Source organism: Rhopilema esculentum, chromosome 10 (genome assembly GCF_057945365.1).
Source record: "Rhopilema esculentum isolate cy_ngs chromosome 10, ASM5794536v1, whole genome shotgun sequence".
Lineage (NCBI taxonomy): Eukaryota > Metazoa > Cnidaria > Scyphozoa > Rhizostomeae > Rhizostomatidae > Rhopilema > Rhopilema esculentum.
In genome coordinates, this window is record NC_142824.1 from 1,224,301 (window position 1) to 1,237,907 (window position 13,607).

The following is a 13,607-nucleotide window of genomic DNA, read 5'->3' on the forward strand; positions in this document are numbered from 1 at the left end:
GAATGTTTTGTTTTACTTACATGCTTCCCAACAGCTGAAAACGCTCAATGGTTTTTTTTTTTTTTTTTTTTTTTTTCAACAGCAAACCCTTTTCTTCCGCATGTTTGCCAACAACAGCACAACGCTTTTCTTTGCCTGTTTGCCAACGACAGCAAAACGTTCTGTTTTATTTTTCATGCTTGCCAATGACAGCAAACGTTCTGTTTTATTTTTCATGCTTGCCAACGACAGCAAACGTTTTGTTTTTATTTTACATGTTTGCCATCAACTGCAAACACTAAGTATTTGTTTGTTTGTTTGAACCTATAAATTTGCATTCTGCCAACAACAGCAAATGTTTTCTTTTATTTACATGCTTCCCAACAACTGAAAACGCTTAATGGTTTTTCTTTTCTTTTATATATATATTCGCATGTTTGCCAAACAACAGCAAACGTTTTGTTTTGTTTTGCGTGCTTGCCAACAACAGTAAACATTTGGTTTGTTTGTTTTTTGTTCACCTTGCCTGTTTGCCACCAAGAGTAAAGGCATAACTAGACGTGTTATGGCAACAACAGCAGACGCTTTTTTATGTATGTATACGTATGTATAGCCCTGGGAAACTATCTCCATATTTTATTTGAATATATAAACCATAACAAGAAAACATTTTGTATTTACTATGTGAATTTCCATAAACGCAGCACACTATCTCCATATTTCATGTGAATTTATGAACCATGGCAAGGAAGATTTTGCATTTGCCATTTGAGTTTGCATAAGCACAGCAAACTGCCACTATATTTACCATTGCAGTTTGCATGACAGAACAATGGACATGTTTGCATTTAGCAAGAAACATCACCACAGTAAGCTAACTAGGTATTTACTGATTTATATTGCAAACATTGGTTCTGCAGATTCAGCTTATATGTTTTAGATTCTGCAGATTTGTTGTAAAGCCACAGTAAACTATTTTACATTTACCAAGCAAAGTGTGCCTAATGTTAGTAAATTCATTGTAAAATAAATTTGCATAATTACAGCAAATCAATTCTATATATATAAATATTGAGCAAGTTTAGTATTAACAATAAAGCACGTTTTACATTGAACCAAGAAGTTCGCTCTCAACAAAAAGGCTTGCCTAAAGTAGCAAAATACAGATTGCTCAAACCAATCAAATTTGCACCAGAACAAAAGGGGGGCACACAATGCATTCATAAATTGGCAATAACAACAAACATTTGATGCATTTGCCGATCATGATTGATGAAAACAGAGAGCAAAGTTGCCAGCGCATTTTTTCAAAATTGTTTAGCTCTGCTGCTATACAAAATACATCAAAATACCTGTATTGTATAAGTTTTTTTTTTTTTTTTTTGTTGAAAATATAGCATGTAGTTAGTTGGAAGTTTGTTGCCATGGTGACTAGTGACACTTATAATAATGTAATAAGATATCTTCAAAATGCAACAAAAGCTACTATTTCAGCATACGGAAAGTATACGGATTAAAAAGCAAAGTGCAGAGAAATGTCCACGTGTCTCAGATCCACTCTAAGTGTTCCTGCACATTCTTGCAAAAATCCCTAACAAATCTTTTTAATTATTGTAACCAAAAAGGACGTTCACCGAAACCGAAACCGAAGGGCATGGCCGCAGGAATTTTCTGAACGGGGTCTTGTTTTGTCAATAACCACTGGGCACAAGCCGGCTAAAGACGGCCCTGCTTTTTGGTATCATCTTGCTGTAGGCAATATTTCCATTTTGTTAGGAAGAGTAATCAAAGGAATAGACCAATTGGGGTTATCTAAAAACAGTAAACTGGCAATCAAAATGTTTCAGGGGGCATTGCCGAGACCACAGTGTTAAAAATGTTATTATGTAACTCGAGCGAAGTTTTGGTGCCAGACTGAGGTGAACACTACCGTGAGGGCCCACTAAACCACAGCCAAGCAAGCAATGTGATATTACCAAAACAATGAAAACAATCCTTAGTCAATTTATTGATTCATTTGATTATTGATTTTTGTTGAAACAAGATCGAACTGATATTCGAACTTTACAGGTGTGTTTGCGAAACTGAAGTATGAAGGTTAGAACACTGGGAGCAATATTGGGATTCCATAAACGTTTACTATGACCATACTGGCAGGTTTGTTAAACCACAGTATGACTGCTTCGAACGGAGGGCGGCAGTGTGATGCAGCCAAAGCAAGGACCTGTCCTGCTGAATTGTGTGCAATGCGGATGGGTGTCACTTAATTGGATCTTGATACTTTTAAAGCCTAAAACAACTGATCCTAGATGGACTATGTAACGTGTCCAGAAACTTTTGCTGGCATGACTGTATAATTTTATGCTAGTGTTAATTTCCTCCACGTAAATATAAAATAACGGGGCAGTTTGCCACACACCCCTTACGCCAACAATGACACCACAAAGATACTATTCGCTATTGAGGGGATTTTAGAGACGGCGTTTGTTGAATCCCAGATGAATGGAACCAAGGACGCCTGCGCCAGGAGAGCAGCTAGGGCAGTTGCCCCTGACCTCGCGAAATTGAGCATTTTTCTTCGTTTGACTATTGTACGGGCCATTGTTTTGCCCTTTTTTCTCTACGCTTTGCCCCCGTTGCCATCTCTGAGTACAGGCATCCCTCCCTTGGACAAAAACATGACAGGGTAAATTATTTGAAAGAATAAGAACAAATAACAACAAGCAGGTATTCGTGGTGGATGCGTTTGATTGGGCGGCCTGGCATGTGGCTTTACCGAGAGGCAGCACTGTGGTCTTTGAATACTGCCCCCTTATTTAGTTGTATCTATGGTGGAGATATGAAGCTCCAGGGTTGGTATGATGAAAAGCGGCAGGAAATAGTGGATCGAAAATTAAAAACAAATAACCTACAGACCATGCTACAGCCAATGTAGAAAAAAATGCTGGTACAACCTTTTCTCTGGAGCACGTGATAGAATCGAGATGCAGGGTAACTGAAACTGTAATAGCAGTAGACAGCAGCCACTGAGCGCTTGACCTGAACTGCTATAACTTTCGATAACTCTGCCAAGGCCTAGCAACCAGTACCTGCAACTTTCCAGCCATGCTATGACAACAGTAAGCAACAGTCGAAATCATGACCATGATCAGCGTCCGGCCATTTGACGGTAGGACTATGTCCTTTATTAGCGGGTTTAAAATAAGTTACACTTTCGCAGAATAGTTCACTTCTCTACAGAGAAAACGCGTGCAAACAACGCGTGAGTCTTGCTGCAAAATATGACATGACCCTAGCTGCATCACTGTACTTAAAGAAATATGCCAGGAAAAGACCACCTAGAAAATACCACAAGGTGATTAGCAAATAGCTTAGGTAACATGATATCCACAGCCTACTAAGGATATACGTGTGGGACCACCCGATTCTAGAAAAGGGGAATCTGCGCACTTTCCCCGCGGGTATTAACTCGAATTAAACGATTAATTCCCATTGAAACGGAAACATTGAGAATGGTTAACACTTGGTGAGGCTGAGGTAGTGAGAAACCAGCAATCAGATCTATGTGCCCCGCTTATACGAAAACATGCTTTTCTTTTAGAGGTCAAGATTATAAATTTGCCTCGAAAAGAAACAAAATCAAATGAATACCTCATTAACTTAAAATCCTGTTCTGGAGTCTTTAGAATATCAACAGATCGTTTTCAATCCGAGGAAATTGTTCTACTTCGTTATTCTGTACTGTGTATTTAATTTGAAAATTGTAAGGTTCGCCTTTTTCGTTTTTACAAATTAGTTTGGAAGAACAGTTTTTTATGTTAATTTCAATCTAAACCTTGCTTTATTAATAAATATGCAAATGGCTTTGAAAAATGTAAACATTAAAAAAATGGATTGAAACTTTAAAAATGGATTGATTTCATTGAATAAGAACCTAGAATCGAAAGCTGAGATCGTCTGAGATCGAAAGCATCGATCCGTGTTGATGCACATAACTTATTTTATCTTGATAAAAGTTAGCTGGTACCAGCAAAACAACGTATTGCTAAGAGTAAAATGCTCCTTTGATTTGTTAACAGTTTGAAAAAAATATATTTTGATAATAGTCATAATCAAAGCCACGAGAGCATTAATCATATCCATAACAGAGATTTTAAGATTCATGTATGGTGAAAATGTGCGAGGATGGCTCAGTTGTTAAAGGCGCTGACTACAGTCCCAAGGGTCTGTAGCCGGAGTCCCTGGTATGACCAAACTTTCATCCAGAGTGAGGATAGTTGCCAGCTCTCTGTAATTATAATCATCAGGAATCACGAGGTGTGGTCACATCGAGCGGAAGGACAGGACACTGCTCTCAGTGTCCTAAAAAATGCGTTCGGGTGCCAGGTACAAATACCAAATCTTCACTATAATCCTCGCATTCAGTGACGTGCCCAAGGGGGGAATAGGGGGATCCGGACCCCCCCCCCCCACTTTTCTAAAGTATGGTTCTCGAGATTTGTCCAAAAACGATGTAAAACTCATAGGGGGGGGGGTAGTTTACTGTATGCTTGTGTCAATAACAATTGTAAAATACTTTGCTATTTACCGTAGCTAAAATAAATCAAACAATGGGGGGAAATTCTGCAAAAAGGTCGTTTCCCCGCATTTGCGAGTGTTTGAAGGGTGTGGTAAAAAAAAAAGTCGCTCGCGATTTCCTCCCTGTGCTGTTCGCCTCAACTGCTAACCAGGACACTTTTGGTCCGGTTACGTTGTGATAAAAATAATTTTCGGGATAATTTGTTTTCAAAGTATTTGAAAGTCTCAACAAAGTAGAATGTTGAAGTACCAAAACGAAATAATTGTTAAGTTCCAGCTGGGCTTGATCCCTTAAATTCCAGTTGGGTTTGAACTTGGTTCTATAGCACACTATTCACTGTGCTGTTAATCGAATATTAGCACATTTCCTGTAAGCTGAGGGTTGCTAGTATAGTGGGTAACGGGTTGGGAAGTTGAATGTTCTAAATTCCGATTGGGGGGGGGGCGTATACCGATTACCAAAAACTAAATGCAACGATAAAAACAAAACATTATGTCGAATTGAAATCGAGGCTGGACCAAATCGCATGAACGTGATTTAGAACTTGTAGCAGCCAGTTAATCATGTTACGTGTTTGAGGCCGAAATGGTGCGTGTTTGCCCAAGTTGAAGCGAAAGAATGGACATTTAAACTATTATTGATGATGTGTTTAAATGGATTGATAGTTTTTTCATGTAACGAATAGACTTGGAGGAGTTCAAATACGTTTTTACGAGCCGCCAACTCCAGATATCAGGAGGTTTGTCTTCTACCTTGTTGATAGGGATATCAGAAAACTTGAAATAAAATGCATGGTTTGTGTAAATATTTATTCACCTATTCGATATAAGAATCACGATTTTTCAATTGTGAACAAAAGTACGATGCAAATGTTGGATTATAATTTACCAGAAAGAAGGTCGTCAATGATAGTCTACCCTCTGTTACAAAGATGCTTGCTCTTTTCTGGTTTACTGCAAATGCATGTATTGCATTAACAAACCCTGCCCATCTGTATGCATGAAACAACAAATTAAGTTAGCCTATTGTAATCATGATGTCATAATTTTTGATTTCATAAGAAATCCAAACTCACTCATATCTTCATAGCCCTACACTTGATAAATTAAGATTTCTAGAATGTAAAAGAAAAATTATGTTTTTAATTGGATGTCTATCAGACTTAATATAATTGTTTCATTTGTAGCATTCCACATCAGTAATAGTCACTTAGTAACTGATGAAGCCTTTGTTGAAGTCTTTTTGAATCCAAACTTTGTTTAGAAAGTAGTTTATGTGATGTGTCAAATAGTCTTTTACACAATAATCTAATGAAAATTAAATACTCTATTTTATGTTTCTTTGTGAACCTGTTTAAAAGCTTTATATCTATATGTAGAAATTACCATTAAACAGAAACACAAGGTCCCTAAGAAAGTTAATTCTTTCACCTTTCAAAGCAGAATGGCAGAGCTGCACCAAGATCATGCTGGAAGGGTGTTCCTTTTGATGGGAAAGGAATATAGGATATCAAGAAGTATAAGAGCTCAATGGTTTTTCCAGCACATAAACTCTGCTGTTCACCCAAAGGGCAACCAGGACTTAGTAAGTGAATTATTAGATTAGCTTGTTATTTTGTTTGTTAGTTTAGATCATTAGTTTTGCCAACAGATTACTAATGTTTGTCTTGATTCATAGTTTTTAGAACCAAGGCCTAGATTATATTTGTTTGATAGGTAACATTTTTGATGGGGCTGATCTGTTATAGATATAATAACTCATTTTGCATGTTTTAGAAGTATACTTAACATTATGCCACCTGAAGATAGAACATACACAACACTAAATTATTTTGTTGAACTTTTACTCTGTCTTTCAGATTTCTTCACATGAAGAACTGGAGGTGCTATCTGTTTTGCCAGAAGTCTCAAATATCCATAATATACATTCATTCAGGCTCGCTCCATCAACAAGAATAACTTTTATCGGAAGGCAGTATAGATTTGTGTTCTGTCTAGATATAAGCTCTTCACAGTGGAGTGTGGTGAGTTATCCTATTTCAGTTTTCTTGTAAATAAACACAATGCCAATAGGGTGAATATATGAAATTTTCAAAATCCAGTTAAAAATACCTACTAAGAGAGTTACAGAAAATTGACATCTAGTGAACATATGTGGCCGAGATGAAAAGGACAAAAGATGCAAGCAAGCAAGTAAAATATTGATAGGTATCATAAGTTCCAATTTTTTGTTTCCTGAAGGGGTTGCTCGTGCCTTGAAACAAAAGTTTTTTTTGAACTATAAAATTAATTTGTGTCTGTTCAAAAGTGTTGCTGGCAGATTTTGATTTCAGCAATGCAATAATAAACATATTAGAAAAGTCCTTGAGGTAGACAAGTCGGACTTGTAAAAGTGTTGCTTTTTCTTTCCATTGTTATTTTGATACAATTTGTTTTCATAACTGCCTTTTTCCAAAAAGAAGCAAAAACTTTTCTACTTCTTTTTGGCATACCCTTGTTCCATATTGTTTGTACTTTTCTTACAGAAAATAGAATTTAAGTTCAGTGAACGCGTGAATTGAATTAAGATGGCTGTACTTAAAGATGGAAAATGAGCATGCAAACGACTGAAAGTTTGCCCTGCCAGAATAGGAAGAAAGAAAAGTCAACTATTCCTTAGTAATTTTGTTTTTTTCAAACTATCTGTTTTCAATCCTTAGAATGTGGAGAATGGAAAGATAATGCTAGAAGAAGTATTTGAGAACTTCATGAACTGCATTCTTGGATTAATTGAACCAGTAAGAACTTGAAAATTTATTTTCATAAAATTGTTATGAATGTGATTTAGAGCTTGTTTAATGAATACTGCCCCTCGTCCTTCAAACAATATGCTGTCAATTATTAAAAACACCTAGTTGTGTCCAGGGGTGTCACTTGACCCGGGGTATGGGGGGTTGGTTCACCCCTGTCCCCAACCACAAAAATAAGGGCCCTCTCACAGGGCAAAACTGATTTGACCAGGGAAGTTTTTTATCCCAATGGATGTGCTTTAATGTTCTTTTTAAATAACTGTAGTGAAAAGGTAGTTATGCTTGGAAATTATCTGTTCTAAAGGAAGTACAATAAAGACTGCCCATGACACGAAGTAGGGAGTAGATAGTTTGGGCTGGAGGGAATAGATTTCTAAATTGATTCTGATTTCCTTTTACTTCAGATTTAAGTGTTGTCGATATTTGTGTTTTTTTTAAAACCATGTTTTAAAGACAAGCACAGCTTTTTAGAAAACTAAGAAAAAATTGTTATCTGATCTGGAATCCAATTTGTTGTTAAATTAGTGTATCAAAATAACTGGAGCATTCGTCAGAACAGACATACTGTCCTGTCTTATAACTATAAGTTTATAAAACTGGACATTTATATGCAAAGCTTTGATATCTTAATCTTGAAGAATGTTTCTGCATAGTGATTTACATTTAGCGTAACCAATCACCAGTTCAGTGGGATGATAATGTGCATATCAAAATTTGTTTGTAAAAAATTAGTTATGTTTTTTATATCTGGAGCACATTTCTCTACTACAGGTCTAAGATAATGATCAAGGTATGATGATTGCTTTTCCTAGGAAATAGGCAACCAGACAGTGGTCTAAAGGAAATTATCAAAAAGTGGTCAAAGCAAAAAATGTGACGACTTAGAATAAAATAAACATCATGTATCATTCTTTAACAATAATTAGCATCCAACCCTCTATAGTTTTCATTTTCATTCATAGCTTCTCCAACTTTTGGCCAGACAAACGTTTTCACATGGCAAAAATTGCAGCTACCACCCCCCCCCCCCCCCAAAAAAAGAAGTATGAATGATGCCCCTGGTTTTGTCTTTGAATTGTGGAAATGTGTTTTGTCATGTTTGCTTTTGTAAAATAACCACAAGACTTTTTTTCGAAGTTCAATGTTACTTTCATTCCCAAGATGTTTAAGTCCCCTGAGTTGCAGGTAAAAGTGTATTTAAGGTCTTGAAATATTTGACATCATTTCATGGACTAGAGATAATAAATTCCAACCAAAATTCATTAAAAGCCATTTGTTCCCAAAATTGGCTTGTAATTAGAAAAATTTCCAATGAAAAACAACTAAACTTTATCATTGTAACCATCTTGTTGTCAGATTTGTTATGAATAGATAATGAGTACATGTAACAGTTGTTGGGACAAGTGTTTCACTCATATAAGAAAAAAGTGTTTTCTCAACAGAATGCTGCCTGGAGAATGTGCATGAAAATTGATTTTATATTTGCCAAGTTGCTCAAGCACTTTTCTCTTGGTTAAATATTCTTTCTATTAAATGCTTCATTCCTCCAGCCAAAGGGCAAGCTTTTTTCATTACAAACACTTTTTAGTAACAATGCTGATGGCATTTGGTCTGTAATCTAGCCAAAGACCACAATCTGCAATAGAAAACTACTCTACAAACATTATCAGTCCACAGATTTCTGGTTAACTTTTACCACATAATTTCCCTCCACTCTAATTTTAGCTCATATTATATATATTGTCACATAGATTATACCAGACTCTTTCTTTGTACATAGCCCATAAGCAACTATTGTCTAGTGAAATTTATATTTTCAAGAATAGAAAGTGATATATCAAAGTAAAAAATAAATACATTGCTTCTCCCAACAAAACAAATAAGACTGAAGTATAACTATATTTAACAAAGCAAATATTCAGAAATAGACATTCAAATCTTGTGATATGCTTTCTTGATATAATTGTAAAAATGTTATAATTTGTATTTACCAACAAGCACAAATTAGGAATTCACCTTTGCATTATATGTTCATTCAATCATAACATACTTCTAATCTATATTTTTCCTTGTCTTGGCAGTTTTCTGTCCCAGGCAGCAGTTTGGTACTTGAACCAGAATTGGTCATTACTGTACTGGCATACACACCTTTGGCACACAGAACCTGTCAGGTGGGGAGTTTAAGCGCAAGTTGATATTGATTTATCAGTTAAGATTCATTTTGAAACATTATGTTATGATTCAGTAATATTTTTATTTTTATTTATTGAATTGTTGCTGGAAAGTTTAATCTCAAATTCCCATTTGTTGTAACAAAAAGCAGGAACATTTTTGCTAACTAAACATTGGAATAGATACCTAATTCTTGGTATTATTAAATATTTGATAGAAATTGAAGACCGTAGAAGATAAAATGTTACTTTGAATTCACATTGAATATATTTCTTATTGCTGCCCTTAGGTTCTTGTTCAAGGACTGTCTGTATCACAAACCAATATCTATAGCTTGCTATATGAATTGAAATGTAAATTGCAGTCTTTGGAAGACATATTAGCAAAGGAACTGTCAAGGAAATACGACCAGGTATTTTGGCAATTCTGAAACTTGAGCATTAGCTAAATTTGTTGACTAACTTTATCAGTCGAATGGAATTTCAATTTTTTATAAAACGTTTTTCTCATGTTTCTACATTTCTATATACCTGATTTTGTTTACTAAAGATCAATTGGACATAAAGGGAAGGTGCTCCTATGAATACCCTCTTAAACTCACCAAGTGGTAGTCTCATAGGTTTTTTTAAAACAGTCTCTTTGCATCATTGCTACAATCTAAAAATTTGCAGTTGACTAACAGACATTGCTTTTTCTTGAATAGGAGCTGCCTGTTGAAGCAGATGCAATTGATGATGAAGTTGGGCACGATACAGATTCAAGTCTTTTCAACATGGTCAGAGATGCCTTACTGGCACTGCAGCTGCTTCCTGATAACGCAAGTGCAGGTTGGATATTTTCTTTAAACCTTTTTAATCCAAGTTCAAGTATCATTCATCCAAAAGATATTGCCATTTCATAAGAGTCTACTTATATATAGGATTGTGCCTCCAAAGAGTCTTCTTCTTCTGCTTAATAACTTTGATCCTCTATGTTGAAGAAATTTGTTTCACTCTCTCTGATTGATTTTGTTTTGTTCACCATGTTGAAGGAAATATCCTTAACGCGAGTCACTCGGATAGATATTAAGGTTGTCCCTTTTGGATATTTCCTAGCTTACTGGATATGACATCCAGGCAAAATAAAGCTTTTGGTTTGTAATAGATTTGAAAGATACCGACCTTGTCATGCAAATTAAGTCTAATTAAACTATGACCTTCAAATTGAAGCAGAAAGGTAGTTAACTCAGTTACGTATTTGCTTCCAATTTGGTTTTAGGGAATCGCATTTGAGCTTCAACCTGTGAGGCAGTGGCAATGCTGGAATATTGTAATTAACTGTATACTAAGGCCTGTTTATTATAGCAGTGTTTTGACAATAGCCGCTAGCTTGTTGAATCTTATGATCTGTTTCAGGATGATCAACCGGTAATCATAAAGAAACTCAATTTGTTGCTTTTCTCCTAGGTTTAGTCATCGTCACTGATGGAGTCTTTAATCTCAGCGATGCATCTGCTGTCGACGCTGTGTTGGCACAAATGAGGGCCAGCACCGTTGTATGTTCTTTTCTGCAAGTTGGCGGTGGATCGAAATACGGGTAACATGTGAATTTTCTCAGTTAGAATTTCAAATCTTTATTATTTATTTAAAGAGATAAAACACCAGTCGCGTTTTTTAGCACATCTTTTTCCCAAAGAGCTAAATATCTGTAGTTTCGAGTTAAGTTGCCATTCGCCATTAGGCTTTGGAAATTTGAAGTATATATGTTATACTGCATATGTTGAACTGCATGTATACTAAGCGCCATCCAAGCGTCAGCTAGTATGCCTGTGGCAAAGATTGTCAGTTTCATTTTACGTCTTCTGCCATTGATTCACTTTTGCCATTGCAGATTGCTTTTAAATTTGTTTTAGTAACAACGCGAAAACAGAAAAATTTTTGTTTTTCTGTTTCAGATATGGCTTTATTCCACACACGTCTCTTATGCAGTTCATAGCCACCGCCACCTCCGGCGCCTACATGTGCGCATGCCCAAGAGTGAGTTTGTGACGTCAACCTATGAATGAACCTAGCTACGTCTCTCTTTCAATTTCTCTTTCTCTTTCAATTCTTTCAATTAAAGCTTACGTCTTGATGCTATTTTTACCTGTCTTTCCAGGTGAATTCTGCAGACCCAAAACAACACCCAACCTCAAGCGAAGTACAAGGTGGCAGAACACAGTTCATATTATATTTCGCAGTATGAATATTTCTATTGCGAGCCATAGATAAATCTATCGCTGTGGAGATCTATTTTACAAATAATTTGGTTCTGATCTAGTTTGAAACTCTGAAAGGTGTCATTAGTTTATAGCTAATCAAATAAGTATTTGTCAAAATCCGACCTGACCAGATGATATATAATCGATTTTAAAGTTGAAAGCTGCAAGGCCGATGCCAGCTTTGCCTTGTAAGGGGAGGACTGTAAGAGGGGTAAAAGAGTTACACTTAGAAGTAGAAATTGATCTTCTGGAAACGTTTCTCTGCTTATTCATTGTAAAACGTTTCCAACTCACAGTAATTCACACGCAACTAAGAAAACTATGACATTTTGTATTGTGTTTGATAGAATCAGGATTCGCCTAGCACGCAACTTACAATTTTTTGTAATTTCTAGAAGCACAGCCAATGAACGTATACCATGAAGCCCTTCTTTGCTGGAATTTTCATACTGATATCGACCGTGGCAAAATCGCATATGATGATGTAGCCAACAAACTTTGGATGAGGAAAATGCCCTTTACTAAAGATAAAATCGAGTTCGTATTATATCATTTTTTTCTCTTTTATTTATGCAAATTTTAATAAACATTTTAATAAACAAATCTTTGATATTAAAAAAGTTTCATTCGTAAATCGAGTGGTAAATTTTTAGTTATATTATCCTTTGCTGTAGGTGCCTTTGCGGTTGCATGGACAACGAAGGGTTCTAGGGCAAGCTTCAAAATTGATGCAAAGTGTAATTCTTCGGAATTTGTATTTGTCGGCATTGCTCATTACATTTTATTTACTGTTAAGATTACACCACAGTATTTTTAATTAAAAACATGAAAAAACATCATTAAACAATTCATTAGTTTTCATGACATGAAAGCATCCAAATTTGTCACTATTCCTTTGATTCCAGTTTGATTTTGGTCTCCGCGAACCCCCTTCACGTGCAGGCTTTCAACCCCCCCCCCCCCCCAATCTTTCATGTTTATATCTCTAATGATTTCTCTTAGTTGGATTATTAGTTGGTTTTAGCCTTGCTTATCTCTCTAATAATCAACTCATGCCTGAGAAGTATAATCAACTCTTGCCTGAGAAGTATAATCAACTCTTGCCTGAGAAGTATAACCTAGTTCAGGGAGATCCAAGACGAGTGTCGTGGAATGTGAGGACAAAGGAACGACTCCCCGAAAACAAGAATGACAGCCTTATTCCTGTCTTTGCTGTCCAGTACTTGAACAGTTTCTCAATACCCATTTACGCTTTCCCATTTACGTGTGTATTGATTTATCTCCAAGTGGCAGGGCAGCCAATTGGTAAGGCTCAAGAAGTTCGCCATAATCGAGCTTTCAGTATCTTTTAATAGCTGTTCTAGTTTTAAACTAACAATTAAATCCCCTTCTTTGCTTTAGCTCGATATCTCAGCCGATGCAGAAGATCAAGCACTCTGAATGCAAGCATTCAACTAGGATATCCAGGTACTTATATGCGATCAGCAATATTCAGTCGAAATTCAGTGTTAATTTCCTGTTCCGAGATGCTCTTACGTTTACATTTCGAGACAATGATTACTGATCAGTTGCAAAATTCTCTGTATATATTTTGAATAAGCTGTTATTCTTTTTTAGTGTTTTGAGCGTTCGCCTTAGAGAAGGGTATTCGATCGAAAGTGTCGCCATTTCTAGAGGTTTGTTTTCTTATCATCAGACTTATCTTTATGGACATTACCTTCACCAATAAATAAGCATTTTGTGCGAGAAGTGGGAAATCCAACAGCATCAGTAAAAAAAGCCGTTGTTTTGTCGTTCGATCAAACCTTTGTTACTTCCTATTTCCTGTACAATCATGTGTTTTTATTTAT

The 13,607-nt window shown here is 36.0% G+C and overlaps 1 protein-coding gene across 2 annotated transcripts in view; it reads left to right on the forward strand.

Annotated features, from left to right (window-relative positions):
- Positions 1–5,059: 5,059 nt before the first annotated feature.
- LOC148959197 (KICSTOR complex protein SZT2-like) overlaps positions 5,060–13,607 on the forward strand; it is a 39,696-nt gene continuing 31,148 nt past the window's right edge. The window contains exons 1-13 of one of the 2 annotated variants that reach the window (XM_089110895.1): positions 5,060–5,297; positions 5,998–6,142; positions 6,417–6,581; positions 7,257–7,334; positions 9,428–9,517; positions 9,808–9,930; positions 10,222–10,345; positions 10,964–11,093; positions 11,452–11,533; positions 11,655–11,703; positions 12,153–12,294; positions 13,159–13,224; positions 13,375–13,433. In XM_089110895.1, coding sequence (XP_088967021.1) covers positions 6,002–6,142; positions 6,417–6,581; positions 7,257–7,334; positions 9,428–9,517; positions 9,808–9,930; positions 10,222–10,345; positions 10,964–11,093; positions 11,452–11,533; positions 11,655–11,703; positions 12,153–12,294; positions 13,159–13,224; positions 13,375–13,433 — 1,249 coding nt within the window. In that variant the 5' untranslated portion in view covers positions 5,060–5,297; positions 5,998–6,001. The remainder of the gene's footprint in view (positions 5,298–5,997; positions 6,143–6,416; positions 6,582–7,256; positions 7,335–9,427; positions 9,518–9,807; positions 9,931–10,221; positions 10,346–10,963; positions 11,094–11,451; positions 11,534–11,654; positions 11,704–12,152; positions 12,295–13,158; positions 13,225–13,374; positions 13,434–13,607) is intronic. The other variant, XM_089110894.1, reaches the window with a different exon arrangement.